Below are 18354 nucleotides of genomic sequence, written 5' to 3' on the forward strand. Positions count from 1 at the left end.
TTATGGCCTATTTCTCCAATCGGTGGCAGCTCACATGGAAACATCTTGCAAGCTTTCATGGGACCTACGAGGGCCAAATATCATATTTATTTTCCTTCAATTAAGTGAATTCTTCTTTCTTAATGTTTGTAAGCTAAATCTTTTTTAATGTTTTGCAGGTTCTCCTGACTTCGTCTGATGCTGTCCTTTCAGCATTACCTTCAGCTTTACTGGCCGAGGCTCAAATGCTCAGGGATAGAGCAGCAAGCCATTACAGTGCTCGCAGTAGCCTCTTTGGTGGAAGCCAAAGACTTAGCAGTAGGAGGCCGACTGTTGACAGACAAACAATTATGGATAGAGGAGCAACAATAGGTCCAAGACCAGCTTCGGCAATTGCTAGCAACCTGAAAGTTAAAGAAATCGAAGGGATGTCTCTTGTGGATGTAAATTCATTGAGATCTTTAATTAGACTCCTAAGAGTAGCTCAGGTAATGTGCATGTTTTAACATGTTTATGCAATTAATAAATTATTAACATTAGTATGATCTTTGTATGAAATTTTTGTTAGTTTAAAATTAATTTAGTACCTTGAACTTATCATAATGTAGACAGATTGTTGTTGTTTTTGGCAAATTGAACTAGATCCCACATATTTATGATAATGTGCAACCACGTCCTTCAGGAACTTTTCCATTTGTGGCACATCTAGAATGGTAAGTTTACCTTTCTAAAACAATCAATTATGTTCAGAAATCCAACAAAGTCAGTTGATGTAGTGGATTAATTTGATATGTTTCTCATGTCTTTTCATGTTGTTTGTTATTATTTATGTTATGAGAAACTTCAAAATAGTACCTGACAATTAGTAAGTGTCCAATTTAGTCTCAAAATTTTGCACTATCCTAATTTAATCCATTGACCATTGAAAATTGATTCAACTTGGTCCCTCCGGTAGAAAATCCATCACCATGAAAAATCATGCAGAACTTCCGTTTTCATAATGTGAGGGGGCATTTTATTATAAACATTTAAATTTTTTATTTTTTTTTACAATGCCATAGCTCATTACATTCTGGAACCATCTTGTGCGACTGTGAGATCAAGCAATGAATGATTGCAGAGTTCTAATTGAGAGCGGTGAAGCATCTGCGAGCAACCAAGGTTTGCGATCGTGGTGCGAGGGACAAAGTTTGACATGTGAATCAACATCTTGAACGGATGTGAGCAAGATTTTGAGCAGCGAATCAACGTCTCGAGGGGTTGCGAGCCGGATTTTGGAGCACATCATTACTTGATTTTTTTTTTGTAACGGGAGCTTTTGAGTTTTGTAGCGAATAATATCTTTCATCTTACTATGTGTTAGTGGTGAGTGTGTTTTAGTCATTTCACTATAGCCTCTCTCAATGTATACAAGGGTTAAATTTTTGAATGAATTGATGATGAATAATATGAGTTTATGATGATTTGGGATCCGTGTAGTAGGTTTTTCATGAACTCTTCTTCATTGTCTTGGCTGGTGCCAAAAGCCTCCTCCCCCCTCCTTCGGTATGTGCCACTGACTTCTTTTTCCCTTGGTTGATTTTAAATCCTCTCCTTACAAATTCAATATATTTGTCCTTACGAAGAAAAGGTGGATTCCTTGTTGTGCATTTTTTTTTCATTCCTCAACTCCCTCTATTATTCTCGTATACATACAAAGATACTTTCACACTCTTTCCTCGATGCATCCCACCCATTGATTGATATTAGTGGGGTGTCAATGTTTGGCATCACATCATTTCATCTTCTTCTTTCTTCTCTCTCTTCCCCCTCAACTTGAATTCATTTCATTTTACCTCCTCTCTCTCTCTCTCTCTCTCTCTCTCTTAAAACTCTCTCTCTTCCTCTTTCTTCTCTAACTCTCTCATATGGTTTGGGGTGGAAAAAGAGGGTTGCCCATCTACTTTCACTTTGATTTTCTCCATCTTCCAATCTTTATATCTAATACTATGATTAATCAAGAGTAAATTATAATTTAGTTAAATTGTGGAAGTTATATGCAACTTTTTTTTGGATCATGAGGGAGGTTGCCTATTTTCTATAAATTATAAAACGCTCTTGAAGCAACGATTAATATTTTGTTATTTATTTAATAATTTACAAATTTTCAGGATGGATTCTCTCTGTTTTATACTTCACAATAGATGCTAATTTATTTAAGCGACCAACAAAAATTATTAAAGCTTGAAGCACTAATTAAAGTTAATTGACATAAAACTTGAAGTCCATGATACAATCAATAAGACCAAAACTAAGCCTACTTTAAAAGCATTTAATTTGCAAACTTTAAAATCTTCATGTATTAGAAAACGTTGATCATCATCATCATTAGTTAACATCTTTTCAACTGCTTGGGAGTAGCTTTATGAATTCTTATTTTGCATTCATTCCTGTGTAGTGGAAGTACTTTTAAATAAATTCTATTGATGTTACATTATATTTCTATTCCTTTCTAATCTTTAACACAAATTTTATTAGCATGCTAAATAGGTATATATTGAACCATTCATTGTACATGTCCAACAACAACAACAACAACATCAAGCCTTTATCCCACTACGCAACATCAAGCCTTTTATCCCACTACGTGGGGTCGGCTACATGAATCCTTTTTCTCCATTGTGTCCTATTAAAAGTCAAATTCTCATTTAAATCTAATAAAGAAAGGTCATTCCTAATATTTTCTAACCAAGTCTTTTTAGGTATACCCCTACCTTTCTTAACACAAGTCAAATCTAATACCTCTACTCTCCTAACCGGGTCATCGGAAGGCCGCCTTTTTATGTGACCAAACCATCTAAGGCGACTCTCTCTAATCTTATCTTCTACTGGAGCTACTCCAACCTTTTCACGTATATGCTCATTTCGTATCCTATCTTTAAGGGTAAAGCCACTCATCCACCTGAGCATCCTCATCTCTGCCACACTTAACTTTGTATTATGCTTCTCTTTTAATGGTCAACATTCGGCACTATAAAGCATTGTAGGCCTCACTACCATCTTATAGAATTTTCCCTTAAGTTGCAGGACATCTCATTGTACATGTCCAAGGCACTTAATTCTATTATCAACTACCTTATTTTCAATAGATACTACTTAAGCCCTCTCTTTAATATAATAATTTATTGGCTTATCTTTCATCGTTTTTTTTTCTCCTTTATGTATACATCTTAATATTTTCATTTTCCTTGCACTCAATTGAGCATTCAATGACTTCTTTATTGCTAATATTTAAGTTCATATAATGTATTTAGTTTGATTATAGTTTTATAAAATGTACCTTAAAGTCTCGACAACATCCTTTGATAACATAACAATCCTAAGGTTCTTCATTTTAACCATGCACTCTCAACTCTAAAAGTTATATGCTCATCCAATCTTCATTCTTTTATATATGTGATCCAAGATAATTAAGCCTATCACATCTATATATCACTTTATCTTCCAATTCTATTGGCTAACATAAAAAATTGATGAAATTATTTAAACTGAAATTTAAAATTCAAATGCTAACCCCAATAGAAATTAGAAAAGATTTTATTTATTTATTTATATATTGCTTTTATAGGGACTTGACAAGAATTGTTGGCCTATTGTTTGAAGACTAATTTCAATATTATTTCTTAGGAATTTTGTACCATCAAGTTTATTGACTTTAAGTGAAAAACAAAAATTGAGTCAATAGGAAAGATTACTTCATATTTAGAGCATAAGTTCTTTACTTTGATGAAATAACATTAAGCTGTTTGGGAAAATTCATAATTTACGGTCCTATTAGCATATGTATGATTAAAATCCTTGGTTTCGTCCTTCAATAAACTATAGCATGATCTGTGTTTTGTGATTTGGTAATGTGTAGTCATGTAAAAAAAATGTTATGAAATAGTGTATACAATCAATCATTTTCTTTTATGACTATCTTTAATTATTTACCCTACCACTAGTTCATGAATTGACAATTTGCATTTTCTGTGATGAATTTGTAAAATATTTAATATCATGGCTCTAAATAGTTGGAGTTTCATTGATACAAATTACTGCTTTTCGCTTTCTTAAGATTCGGTCCATTCTAATTTGTTAAGCTTATGAAGGATAAAAAAAAAAATATTCTGGTGCATGAGCATCCGCTAATATAGGGCCTGGGAAGGGATTTATGCATTCAGCTTTAACCCTACATTTGTAGAGAGGCTATTTTCATGAATTAAATTTGGGGCGTCCATATTACAATATAAATAACTTTAACAAGTGCTCGAGGCTTGCCCTCTGAACCATTCTAACTTGTATGACACATTTTTTTTGTTAGCTAAGGGAAAATCCTCTTGGGTTTGTTTACTTTACTTGTTATGTTGTCTAAAAAGGTTTGTGATAGGAAATACTTGAGTTCGCAAGTAATCATATCGGATCTACTTGAGTTCGCAAGCAAACCTAACAATAATCGGTAAAAACAGCGAGAAAATGTAGAAATCGTTGTGGAAGAACAATCAAACGATAGCAAATTCTTATAGAAAATAAAGGGAAACAAGAACAAAGCAAGATATAAGAGATCCTCAATTCGAGAGGAGGATCGTCTCTCCCAAATCTCTTGACAAGAGAGTCTAGAGCCCAAATGCCAATAAACCCTAATTTCAATCAATCAAAACATCCTCTCTCCTAATCTCTCTCATCCCCTTTAATACAAGATCTTTCATAATTTAATTTCCCTACCAAGCCCTAGCCGCCCACTCGAATTTCGCTTTGTTTGGAATAGTGGGGGCCCGCCCCTTTGGGTGGAAACAGAAGAGGAGACGGAAGGAGTCCACCTCCTGTAAACAATTTGAGCCGGCCCCCCATGGTCTAGCTGGACCGGTTCACTGTGAACCGGTCTAACAGTTTGCTTGGACAACATAATTTTTAGCAACATGAAACAATAGGCGGATTAAGTCAGTGACTTCTTTTGTTTGTTCAAATGAAACATTCTATTTTATTGCTTAAAGTAGATGAAGGGGAGCCTAATTGCCCTAGTTTGATATATCATTTTTTGAATTCTTCTGGCAGCCATTAGGGAAAGGCCTTCTCCAGAGACTTATGTTAAACCTATGTGCACATAGCATCACACGCGCTACTCTGATTATCCTTTTAGTTGATATGATACAACCAGAAGCTGATGTGTTAACTGGATCTATAAGTTGCTCTCAGCGTCTCTATGGATGCCAGTCGAATGTTATTTATGGACGGCCACAACCTTCAGATGGTACTTGTTCATTGGATAGCTCTACTTGTTTTTTTTTCTTTTTTTACATTATCTTCTGTTATATTAACTTCTTTTTAAATTTTCTTTCTTTACCAAAAAGGTCTTCCACCATTGCTGTCACGTCGTGTTCTTGAGATGTTAACTTACTTGGCAACAAACCTTTCTTCTGTAGCGAGCATTCTTTTCAATTTTGATCCTTTGTTGCCTTCTGAATCTTCAACATTCAACACCAGTTTGGACATCAAGAAAGACAAAACTAAAGAAAGAACATGTTTACTGAAAGATTCTTTATCCTTAGAGTCTTCTCAAAAGGGTGATGCTCCTCTAGTATTATTTTTGAAGCTTTTGAATAAACCTTTATTTTTGCGTAGTAATGCGCATCTTGAGCAGGTAATCTCAACTTTTCAGTTTATATTCAATTTTATCATTGAATGTAGTTTCGCATTGTGTTACATTTACGTTTATTGTGCAGGTCATGGCTTTGATACAAGTTATAGTTGATAGTGCTGTGGCAAAAATTAATTGTCATCCTCCATCTGTGATAGCAGCAGGTAGGTCTGAGACTCAGGCAGATAGCACTCCATCAAACAGTCTGAGAGATTCCACCATCTTGGAGCAGAATCATGATCAAGATGATAATCCAAGCTCCAGCAATTACCAGCCCAACGGTGATGGGGAAGAGTTATTTAGTGCACATAATACATTTTTGCAACTCCCTAAGCCTGTTTTATGCAATCTGTGCAGTATTCTTGCTCATGCAGGGTAAATTCTTGAACCTTTCTAGGGACAATCTTGATTCTGGGTTTTCAACGTGTTTATGAACTCAATTTATGTTTTGATAGATATTCCTTCTAGAATGATGTTTGTGCATATCACTTATGAGTTATTTATCTACAGATATCATTTCCTCAAACAGACACTTCTTCATAATTTGTTGCTAAATTTTATGTTATACCCCTTATAAATGTCAAAGTTAAGCCATCTTAATGTAGTTTGCGCCCTTGATTCTCTCTCACATCTTTTTTAGCTTATATTTGGAGAAGATTTCTGTAAGTGTAACCTTTATTAATATGATGTTTTTGGGTTTCATGGTGGTTATGGAGTCAGAGGACAATTGTGCTATTAATATGAAGCTCCCTACAAAACAAATATTATCAATTTTAAGATTATTCAAACAAGCCACCAAGATATAAATAGAATATCTACCCTTTATTCCATACAAATTTAATCTGATTAAGGTATGAAATAAAATTATTTTCTCTAAGTTAAATGATTTTGAAAAGAAGAAAAGTCCTGATAAATAGTATTCCATTATTCTGTGATCATTTTATTTGAGGTTGTGCAAGTTACGTTTAGGCTTCTTTGAGATAGCTTTCTTACTATTTTGATTTTTAGATTACAACCACAATTTCTATTTGGTTATTGCTTTTTCGATGCTTTCAAAAAAAATTTGTGCTACGAAGTTGCTTTCTACAATAGCTTTTAAAAAGTTCCTCTTGTTTGAGCTCTCGGCGTTTGTTAGCGCGTACACTCTTTCTCTTTCTTTGTTGATCTGCTCTATGTTATCTCTCTCTCTCTCTCTCTCTCTCTCTCTCTCTCTCTCTCTCTCTCACACACACACACACACGTGAATTGGAGGTTGTATGAATCATGAAAATAATCAATTTCTTACATCAACTCTTCCTCGGACCTTGCAGTAGTAGGAAACTAGTCTAGTTATACCATTTTTTTATAGTTATCATTAATATATATATATAATCCTAGCTGTACTTTGGCATTTTGAACCCATGACTAGGATCAGAATATGTAGGAGGCTCACTTGTTAAATCCCGGCCATCTCTTGGCATTTTGATCCCACGGCTAGGATGGAAATCTGTGGGAGGCTCGCTTGGATCACTCCGATTTCCTTCCATATTTAATTGGCTGATTTAGGAAGGATTATATTAGAGCAATTATGCATGGTTTTGTATTTATTTGTTTCTTTATTAAGATATCTTGTATAGATTTATAAATAGGGATAGCTTTGTGCAATAAAATTAAGCATTTTCTTCTCCAATTCTCTAAATTTAACATGGTATCAGAGACAACATTACCATTGCTGGAATTTTGAGTTTTTTGTATTGTCGTGCCTTCATTGCCGGCCTTCCCTCTTTGTTATCCTATCTATAAGCAACACAATCTTCATTGTTGTTCTGTTTGATATAGCCTTCATCTCTACCATTTGTCGTTGCAATGTCTGAAGCAAATTCCTCCAAAGCTTTAACTAAATGGAGGACTTTATGATGTACCAAGGAAGTGGAGATCTCTAAATATGCAACATTTTTATCGCTTAAATGACAAGAATTACTTAAAGTGATCTCAATTTGTGAAGATCTACTTGAAAGGGAAAAGAAAGTTGAATCACCTCCTTGTGGTAGGACCAAAAGAAGGAGATCCTAATTTTTGGGCACGGGATGAAGCGTGCTTCATGATTATGTCATGATTGTGGAATTCCATATATCTCCAGAAATTAGTGATACTTTTATGTCCCTATCTATTTCAAAGGACATATGGGATGCCGTCAGGTCAAAGCTGTTGACGTATATTTTCATGTCAACATGACCATGATCGAGTCGATTTGAGCCTGACTGGGCTTGATTGAACTTGACCAACTCACTATATCATTGTTGAGCATCAATTATGATACAGGCAAGCTAGAAAGAAAAGTCAAATAGGAGAACACTTGGACAATAGAAACCAAACTCAATTCAATCTAGACTGCGGACATCTAAACAAACACCAAGACAAACAAAAAGTCGAACAAATGAAACAAAATTATAAAATAAAATACTATCCTCAGAACAATCGGTAAGCAGTTTCCTCACATGCAATGAAAAGTAGGTAAAATATGATAAGTGCAAGGGCTTGTAAACCAACGGTCCACAGCAACAAGGTCCAATGTCCAACCAAACTCCTTCGGCAAATGTTTCCAAATCAGCCAACAAACACCTCCCAATAGCTCAAGAAGAAGGATACAAGTGGAGTGGAACTTGCAAAGAGAAGAAGAGATTATAAGCCAAGACGAAATATAGAAGAGGAAGAGATAATTGGAACAAGCTCTCAAGCTTTTCCAAGAAAGGAGAAGAAACCTCCAGGTTTTTAGAAATTTTTTTCAAGTTAATCAACAACCTCTTCATGACAAAATCATCTCATATTTATAGGAGAAAAAGGGGAGCCAAATATCCAATTTCCACCTTTAACCGAACCAATCAGGTAAGGGGAAGAGGAAGGCCAGCAGGCAACACAAAACAACACCCAAAAAAGACAGCACAGGAACTGTAGAACTTCTGTATCAGGTGTTACCTGCAGAAGAGAAAACCAAAGTGACGGAGAAAAGGGAAATAAGAGAAGAAGAACAGTATAGTTTAATCTCTTCACCGTAACCCTTTCATTTCACTGTAGCTCTTCATATATACACATATTTCATGATTACAATGTCAGATAATCAGCCACGTGGACGGTGAGAGTAAAACCGTTAGAAGCCAACGGTGATAAGCGAAAGCACTAACATAAGCAGAGACTGCACATGGAGTAATGGGAGCACTAGCATTGGTCGCTAGGCTCAATACCTCCCCGTAAGCTAACAGGAGGAGGAGAGATGGTTAGCTTAGTTTTGAGCTGAGTAAATCTAGGAATAGAAAGTGATTTTGTAAACACATCAGCTAGCTGGTCTTGAGTGTAGGCATGATCAATATGCAGAACCCGGTTTTTAATGCAATCTCTAACAAACTGAAAATCAATTTCAATATGCTTGGTTCTAGCATGAAAAATTGGGTTGTGAGCTAAAGTGATTGCTGAAATATTATCACATAGAAGAACTGTCGGATGAGAAGTAGAAATCTTGAACTCATTTATTAGCCTCCGAAGCCAAATGAGATCCGTAGCAGCTGTGGCAAGAGCACGATATTCGGCCTCCGTAGAAGACCGAGCAACAATTTTCTGTTTCTTAACACACCAAGAAACAAGTGTGTCTCCAAGAAAAGCACAATAGCCAGATGTAGACTTACGATCTGTTGGATCACCGGCCCAATCAGAATCAGAATAAGCAATTAAGTCAAGAGAACCAGATGAAATCGGAAGTCCAAATGATAGCGTGCCCTTAATATACCGAAGGAGTCGTTTAAGCAATTTGAAATCATCTTCAAGCGGGGCATGCATATGTTGACATAACTTGTTGACTGTGAATGAAATATCAGGACGAGTAATCGTTAGGTACTGTAACGACCCAACCACATGCCGGAAATGCTCAGCTTCAGCGGACGATACAGGGCTGGAAGTCTCAGAGAAAAATTTTGAAGGACTAGGTGAGCTGATCGGTTTATAGTCCTTCATACCAGCACGATTCAAAATTTCCGAAGCATAGATAGATTGAGACAAGTGTAATCTGTGAACAGTAGAAATTATCTGCATACCAAGGAAATAAGTAATTGGACCCAAGTTCTTCATATGAAATTCAGCAGACAGACCACGCAAAAGATGCTGAATTGTTGGATCATGATTTCCGGTTAATAGAATGTCATCTACATATACAAGAATGTAGAGAGTGACTGAATTTTTGCTGTATAGCAAAAGTGATGGATCAGCCATACTATGTGTAAAATCGAAGCTGAGAAGATAAGTAGAGAAAGTTTCAAACCACTTTCGAGGAGATTGCTTCAATCCATATATAGATTTTTGCAATAAACACACATGATCAGGGTATAATGGGTCTACAAAACCCTGAGGTTGAGCCATAAAAACTGTTTCATTTAGTTTACCATGAAGAAAAGCGTTGGATACATCCAACTGTAGAATCTGCCATTTTGAGGTCACCGCCACTTTTAATAAAATCCGGATTGTAGAAAGCTTAGCCACCGAACTAAAGGTGTCTTCATAGTCAATACCATATTGCTGATGACAACCTTGTGCAACAAGTCTAGCTTTATGTCGAGCAATCGACCCATCGGAGTTGAGTTTAGTTCTGTATATCCATTTGCAGCCCAAAACATGTTGATCCGGACGGGACGGAACTAATTTCCAAGTACCTTGATGTTGAAGAGCAGCAAACTCCTGAGACATGACATTTCTCCAAGCAACAGATTTAACTGCCTGAGAATAACATGTAGGATCTGCAACCAAGCCAATATGGCTTAAACTAACAATATGCTTTGGTTTTAAATTACCAGTCCTGAATCTCGTAAGCATCGGATGAGTGGGAAGAGAAGAGGACAGATGAGATGGTTCTGTAGAGAATGGTTCAATATGCTGAACTGGTGGCATAACATTATTTGTGGAAGCAGGAGAAGTGACCGGAATTGAAGAAGGGAAAACACGGTCTGGAGACGGTGAACGGTCAGTGGATGTCACGGAAGCAGGGACTTGAACCATAGTAGGAACTAAGGTCAAGGGAGGAACATATTGAGATGATTTTTGTGGAACAGAAGAGGAAGGAATAGTTTGGAATGGAAAATGATGTTCGAAAAATCTAACGTGCCGAGAAACAAAGAATTTGCCAGAAGAAATGTGATAACAAATGTACCCTTTAGTGACAGAAGAATAACCAACAAACACACAGGGAAGAGACTTAGGATGAAATTTGGTAAAAGAGTTTTATGGAAGATAAGGATAACAGAGAAAACCGAAAGTTCGAAGCGAGCTATAATCCGGTTGTTTACGATAAAGCAGATGAAAAGGAGAAGATAACTTGTTGGAGATAGAGGGCAAGAGATTAATAAGATGCACGACAGTTTGCACAGCATGTAGCCAGAAATTTTGAGGGAGATGAGCATGAATTAATGGAGCTCGGGTAGTCTCTATAATGTGGCGATGCTTACGCTCAGATACCCCATTTTGTTCTGGAGTATAAGGACATGTACGTTGATGAATAATGCCTTCGTTAGCAAGCAACAATTGAAATTGTTTAGACATATACTCACCACCATTGTTAGAGCGAAAAAATTTGATTTTGGCATCAAACTGGCATTCAACAGATTTTTGAAAATTAGCAAAAATTAACTGCACATCAGATTTAGCAATTAAAGGAAATAACCAGCAGAAGCGAGAGAAATCATCAATGAAGATAATATAATATTTATATCCTTGTATAGATAAAGTAGGGGATGAACCCCATACATCACTGTGGATTAACTGTAGAACATATGTAGTACGAAACATAGAAGGACTAAAAGAAAGCTTATGACTCTTTGCAAGGTCACAAGCATTACATTGAAAAGATGAAGAAAAAGAAGATGACAAGGGAGAAATAAACTTCTGTAATTTTCGTAAAACAGGGATTGAAGGATGTCCGAAACGCGAATGCCAAATAGATGCTGTGGATGAAGCAGCAACCATAGCAACTTCGGGAGAGGCAGATTTAGTGGAGATTGGGTAAAGTCCTCGACGAGCTGGGCCGTGAAGAAGAATTTGATTGGTCTTCGGATCCTTGATAGTGTAGCCGGAGGAATCAAATAAAATAGAACAATCATTGTCAGTGACCAATTTATGAAGAGAAAGCAGATTATGATGAAGCGCGGGAACGAAGTGAAGGGAGTTGAGACGAAGCTTACGAGAAGTTGGTAGAAGACCTTTACCAGTTTGTGTAATCGGCAGAAGATCCCCATTGCCAATCATAACCTGTTGTTGGCCAGTATAAGGTTGGGATTCATACAGTTGATTTATATCAGGCGTTAAATGAGATGTAGCACCAGTGTCGAGAAGCCACTCAGTTGGCTGAGTGGAAACGACAGCAGAGTTCGCCTGAACCGGAGGTGGAATAGAAAAATCTTCTATATACCAACATTTGTAAGCTGAATGTCCAGGTTTACCACAAATCTGACATACAATTGATGGAAGCGGATTGGAGCCAGCTCGATATGAACCTCTGCCTCGAGACGAACGTGCACCAAATCGTCCGCGAGAACCGCGACCACGAGCACGACCTCGGGAAGCATACAGAGCAGAGACATTCTCTGATTAAGATGATAAAGTCATTTCTCGAACAGATTCAGAAGCCATATTGAGCTCTTCACTACACAAGAGTGAGTAGAAGTCATCTAAACTTATAGGATTTAAATTCGTCCGGACAGCAATTTTAAATCCTTGATATTGTGGCGGCAATCCATTCAGGGTATAGTAAATAATATCCTCCGGTGGTAGAGATGAACCGGATGCGCCAATTGCATCTACTTTGCTTTTAATCTCAGACAAATATTGCATCATACTCTTGTCCTTCATGGTGATATGATGTAGTTCATTTTTAAGTTGAAGAATACGTGACCTATTTGTAGACTGCAATCTCCGCTCGATTGTCTCCCAGATTTTCGAACAGGAGTCCAGATTCAACACATACGGAAGAAAAGTTTGGGAAATAGTAGAATAAAGCACTGCAGCCAGATTTTGATCCACAAGGAGCCAAGTGCTGTAATCAGGGTTCAAATGCAGTTCATCGGAAGCTGATTTCACCATTTTAGGGGGTTTAGAGGTAGAACCATCTAAAAAACCATTAAACCCGTTTGCAGTAAAGAGTTTGAGAATCTGTGATTTCCACAATGGATAGTTTTCAGTGGTGAGCTGAATGTTCAGCACCGATTTGATATTATTCATAAGGAACTTCAGCTGAGAAGGGATCGGTGTGTCCGCCATTTTAACAATGTTTGTAGCTGTAGCACCGGTGGAAGTAGACGAACTGGTCGGCGAAGCCATTTTTGTGAATCAGAGCTCTGATACCATGTAGAACTTCTGTATCAGGTGTTACCTGCAGAAGAGAAAACCAAAGTGACGGAGAAAAGGGAAATAAGAGAAGAAGAACAGTATAGTTTAATCTCTTCACCGTAACCCTTTCATTTCACTGTAGCTCTTCATATATACATATATTTCATGATTACAATGTCAGATAATCAGCCACGTGGACGGTGAGAGTAAAACCGTTAGAAGCCAACGGTGATAAGCGAAAGCACTAACATAAGCAGAGACTGCACATGGAGTAATGGGAGCACTAGCATTGGTCGCTAGGCTCAATAGGAACCGGGCAGAGGCAGCCACATGAAAGCAGCTAAGGAAGAAACCGAAAAGTCAACACAGGGGACCAGAACCAGCACCCAGCAAAGGGAGGAGAGCCAGCCACGGGATCAACACCAGGGAAAAAAACTAAGGGGACACAAAGAAGGGGAAGAGGCAAGCTCCAACTCCACATAATGAGCTAAAAAGAAGAATACCCTTTCAATTTTATGAGCTAAATAGTGCAATTACTCCTCCAAATAATGAGCTAACCATCAGCTCAAGCATTAATGAGCTAGCACTAAGAAGATCCCATATTTTCAGCTCAAAACCAAAGCAGCCAAGGCCCAACCTGAGAGCAGCCAAGACCCAATCCGAGAGGAAACAAGCAGCCCAAAAACCAAAAGGACCTAAGAAGTTAGCATACCCAAGGCTTGACATGCCCAAGCATTACCTACCATGATCATTGGATGTTCTCCATCATTGTATAACATAAAAAAAAAAAAACATAAAACACAACTATAATATTCAAATTACAATAAAACGAAAATTAGCCAAAATATGCATGCATCAAATTAACTCTAATTGGACTCCAATGTAATCAAATTAGATAAAATTTAATCAAATTAAAATCAAATCGAACAGATCAACCCAAATCAGTCCAAATCAAACTCAACTGAGCCTCGTCGAGCCTAGTTGAACCAAATTCAATGCAATTCGACGCCGATTCAAGTCCAATTATGCAAAATTGGCTCGATCAAACCCAAAAAGATCTAAATCGGCTCAAATCGGTTCGTGATGAGTCCAATTTGGGCTTAATTTTTGCCCTGATTGATCAAATCTGAGATAATTTGACTTTCTAAATCAAATTTCTCAATATGGGACTTAGATTTCATCTGAAATTCTACCAATTTGGCATTAAATTCTTCGTTTCGTGCAAAGAGGGAGCGGATTGGAGCATTTGGGCGGCGAGCTTGCTAGCTTCGTGCATCTCCAAGCAGACAAGAGGTCGACTCTCTCGTGTGTGTCTATCCATCCGTCCCAAATAGTGTGGAACATGGTTTAAAATTGCGCAATATGTGGCTCGCCTTTGCGCAATTCCAGTAAAAAAACGCCTCGATGCTTACGCCTCGAGTTTTTGTTATGAGGCTTGCGCCTCAACTTGGTTGAGACCCGCCTTAAGGCCCGCCTAACATCACTGGCATGAGGCTTACGCCTCACGCTATATATTTGAGGCTTACGCCTCGCCTCACGAATGAAAAACGCCCAATACCCGAATACGCAATTTTAAACATTGGTGTGGAAGAAACAAAAGAGAGAGCTCGACTTCCTCTCTTTTCTTACGGTTCGTGCGCTCGACCCTATTCAGGACTTCTGACACCTCCAAGGCGTCTGTCTCCCTTGTCGCCGACTCCTGCGGCCATTGACTTATTCGTGTTGTTCGTCTGTCTGACCCGAGCAAACATAGGGAGTTTGGTCATTTTTGAAGGCCTCCAGCTCTTAACTTTTGCCTAAGGAAGAGTCTGGTGCTTTTTTCTCTTTGTTGAGTGGAGGGAAATGAAGTGGAAGAGTTGTCGAAATGTTTAGGGACTGACGACTCACTATAGGAGACATTTTCTTACTTCTCCTTCAACCCCAGCAAGCTCGCAACAGTCAAGGCGTCTTTCAGAAGAATCCAAATTGTTCCTTGGATAGCAGATCCATCTCCGAGATGAGCTTTGGACAACAAAACACCATATTGTTCCTCCTCTTTCTCGCCTTTTTGACAAAACAAGTGGATGGTGGGTCGTGCCGTGACAACCCAGCGAGGTAAACCTTTCCAAACTTAGAAAAAGACCTAGGTCCCCAAGCCCTTTGATATGTGTTTGATGCTCCTAAAGCCTTGGGGCCTTGTAGTAACTTCATATGCGCTCTCCAAAATCCAAGAATCCACTGTCCTCTCAGTAAACTTGGGAAAATTCGGTGATTTTCACCAAGGTGCTCTCATGTGAGAGTCAGAAGAAGATAGCGATGCCCGTAGGATGTTGGATTTGTGTCTAATACCTTCAAATGCATGTATTTGCACTCATTTTGAGCTCAATACCTTCACCAACCATCAAGCCCTAGGCTAGGAATCGCCATTCGATTACAAATCAAACGATGGAGTGTAGGTTTCGAATGTTATAAATCTCATCAACTTTCATCCTACTCATGAATCATGCAAAATTAATACATGCGCGTTGTAGGTTTCTTGCCAGGATTGTTGCTTGTCCAATAAATTGTAGAGTTCATGAATGTACTCATTCATTTTTCAAGTGCTTGCAAAGCTAGATTTGGGGATGTTCTATGGATCTTCAAAGATTCATAGGCTATTCCCAATTTCCCTACTTAGAATTACTTGAGTTCATTCATGCAACTTTCTGATGGAAATGACTAGGTGAAATGATATGCAAACTATGTATTTAAAGGGCACTTAAATTTACAATTCAATTAATGCATGTTAAAACCCCAAAGTCTCCTAATCATGCCAAAATTGATTTAGGAATCCTTTTCAAAGCCCTGGTGAATGTTTTCCTTCTTTAAATGAATCCAAAACACTCATAGAAGATTAGGGAACTCTCTTTCACATGCATATTTCTTTCATGCATGGCATTTGGAGCCCCCTCAAGGCTCCAAAGGCTTCATTGCTTGAATCTTTAGCATCCTCTAGGAGCTATCATTGATAGGTTTGTGTGTGGTGTTATGAATTTTCTCAAAATACTCAACATGTCATCTCACAAGCTTCCAAATTTAGAGCTATCATTGGAGTGCAAAACCAATAAATGATACCTTTGCTTGTTGCTCTCAAAGCCCATTTAGAGATTCCGAAATGATCTCTAAAGAGCTTAAAAGAGCATTAGCTAATCTTAGGGTCAAATCTTAGGTTCATTTGATTTGTTTGTTGAAACACAAAGTTAGCAAACAAATAATCCATATCTTTTGCATGCATGATAATTTGAAATCCTCTAAGAATTCAAACATATCATTGTATGATTTCCTTGAAGTTAAGACCTAATTTTGAGTTCTTCCACCTCATTTGTTAAATATAAAAAATAACAAATGACCCCTTAACCTAAAGACCAAATCCTGGGTTCATTCCCCTTTTCGTTTGTTGAGACACAAAATCAATAAACATTCATCCATCCTTCTCATGCATGTTGATTTGGAGCATCCCAATGCTTGCGTGATCAATCCTAATTTCCCCTCGTGTATAATGATTTGGGGCCTCCAAAGGCTCCAAATAAAATTCATTCCATGAGTTGAAACAAATTCTAAGCTCTACATCCCTTGTTCGTTGAGACACAAAATCAATAAACATTTATCCATCCCTCTCATGCATGATGATTGGAATCTCCTCAAGGTTCCAAATTTATCATTGCGTGACTCCTAGCATTCGTTAGGAGTTACCACCAATCTTCATGTATGGTATTATGGATTTTTTCTAAAATCCTAAATACATAGTATAGGTTCTTGAACTTGAAACCAAATTCCAAGTTCTTTCATCCCTTGTTTGTTGGAAACATAAAATCAACATACAACCATCATTTTCCCCCTTCATACATGATGGTACGAAGTCTCCTAAAGCTTCAAGAATACCAGTGCATGGAGATTTTGGAGCTTAGAGTTAAATTCTAAGCTTCCTCCTTCATTTGTTGAGACACAAAATCAACAAATGGATATCCCTCCTCTTTGCATGACAACTTGAAGTCCTCCAAGACTTCAAGCACATCACTACATGAGGACTTTAAGCACATCATTGCATAAAACTTGTGATCAATTTCAAGCTCTCCTACTTTGTTTGTTGATGCAAAAATCAACAAATACACACACCCGTCCCTCTTATGCATGATATTTTGAGCTTCCTCAAAACTCGAAACACATCATTGCACGGATCATTGTAGTTAGAACCAAATTCTAAGTTATTCCACATCATTTGTTGAAGCACAAAACCAACAAATCTCCTCATGCATGTTTTGAACATCCAAATGCTTCAAATACACCACTGCATGAATCATTTGAACTTGGAATCAAATTCTTGTTTCTTCTATCTTATTCGCTGGAACACAAAACCAATGAGTAATTGATGTAGGACTACGATGCTTGTAATTAATTTATTAAGAGTTTGCACAACTTATTGATTAGAGAAATAAAAAATAGACCTATTAGCAAATAAAACGAAGAATTAAAACGTAAGAGTTGTCACTATCGTTTAGGCTAAGTTGTACATCAAAAGATTTGGATCATCAAAATAACGTAGGAAAATAACATCATGCCAAAGTAGTAGCTTTCAACAAAAATTTTTAGTCTAACGATAAGATTAGAAAACAAATGAATACACTCAGATCCCTACGTTTACTAAGCTTAGCAGGATCAGGCAAACACGACCTTCATGACTGCAATCAAATGACAAGGGAGGATTAGACTTAAGAAATATGAGAAGAGGAAAAGTAGAAAACCTTCGTCAAGGATTGGTTGCAATCCTCCACTCGACGATCTCAAGTTATTCTTCAATAGCTTCAACCAATATGTCCAAGATGGTGTGAGTCGGGCAACGACGATGTTGACCTGCTACACAAAAAAAAGAGAAAAAAATGCTTACCTACTCTCTCCCTACCGCACGCCTGTTTGGCCAAATCCCGTAAATCCTTAAAACCGAAGCAAAAAAAATATTATTTATATTAATTTTAATTAATTGTAATTAATGTTAATTAATTAAGTTAATTATAATTTAATCAATTTTTAATTATAATTTAAATGGACGGGCTTTCTCACTCGTTGTTTGGAAAAGCTTGCGAGCTTTGTCCAACTATCCTCCTTCCTTCTTTGAGAAAGCTTGCGAGCTTGTCTCCACTTCGTCTTGGCTTCTAACCTCTTCTTCTATCCGCAAGTGTCACCTCACCTGTATCATTCTTCTCTTGGAAAGCAAGTTTAGGATGTTTTGTTTTGAAGTCAAAGTTTGTAAGAGTCCTTGTTTGTAAGTCATTTTATAATATTAAAGTTATGTTTTGTTAGTTATATTTTGTCAAGTTTTGAGTATTTATGTCTCTTTATTGTTTCTAGAAAGGTTTTCTTTT

The 18354-nt window shown here is 37.4% G+C and overlaps 1 protein-coding gene across 1 annotated transcript in view; it reads left to right on the forward strand.

Annotated features, from left to right (window-relative positions):
• Positions 1–18354, forward strand: part of LOC110101365 (E3 ubiquitin-protein ligase UPL1) — a 53261-nt gene that overhangs the window by 17928 nt on the left and 16979 nt on the right. The window contains exons 5-8 of the mRNA XM_028697036.1: positions 159–467; positions 5053–5248; positions 5349–5638; positions 5721–6010. Of these exons, the coding sequence (XP_028552869.1) occupies positions 159–467; positions 5053–5248; positions 5349–5638; positions 5721–6010 (1085 nt within the window). The remainder of the gene's footprint in view (positions 1–158; positions 468–5052; positions 5249–5348; positions 5639–5720; positions 6011–18354) is intronic.

The sequence above is a fragment of the Dendrobium catenatum genome, unplaced genomic scaffold, assembly GCF_001605985.2.
Source record: "Dendrobium catenatum unplaced genomic scaffold, ASM160598v2 fragScaff_scaffold_853, whole genome shotgun sequence".
NCBI lineage: Eukaryota > Viridiplantae > Streptophyta > Magnoliopsida > Asparagales > Orchidaceae > Dendrobium > Dendrobium catenatum.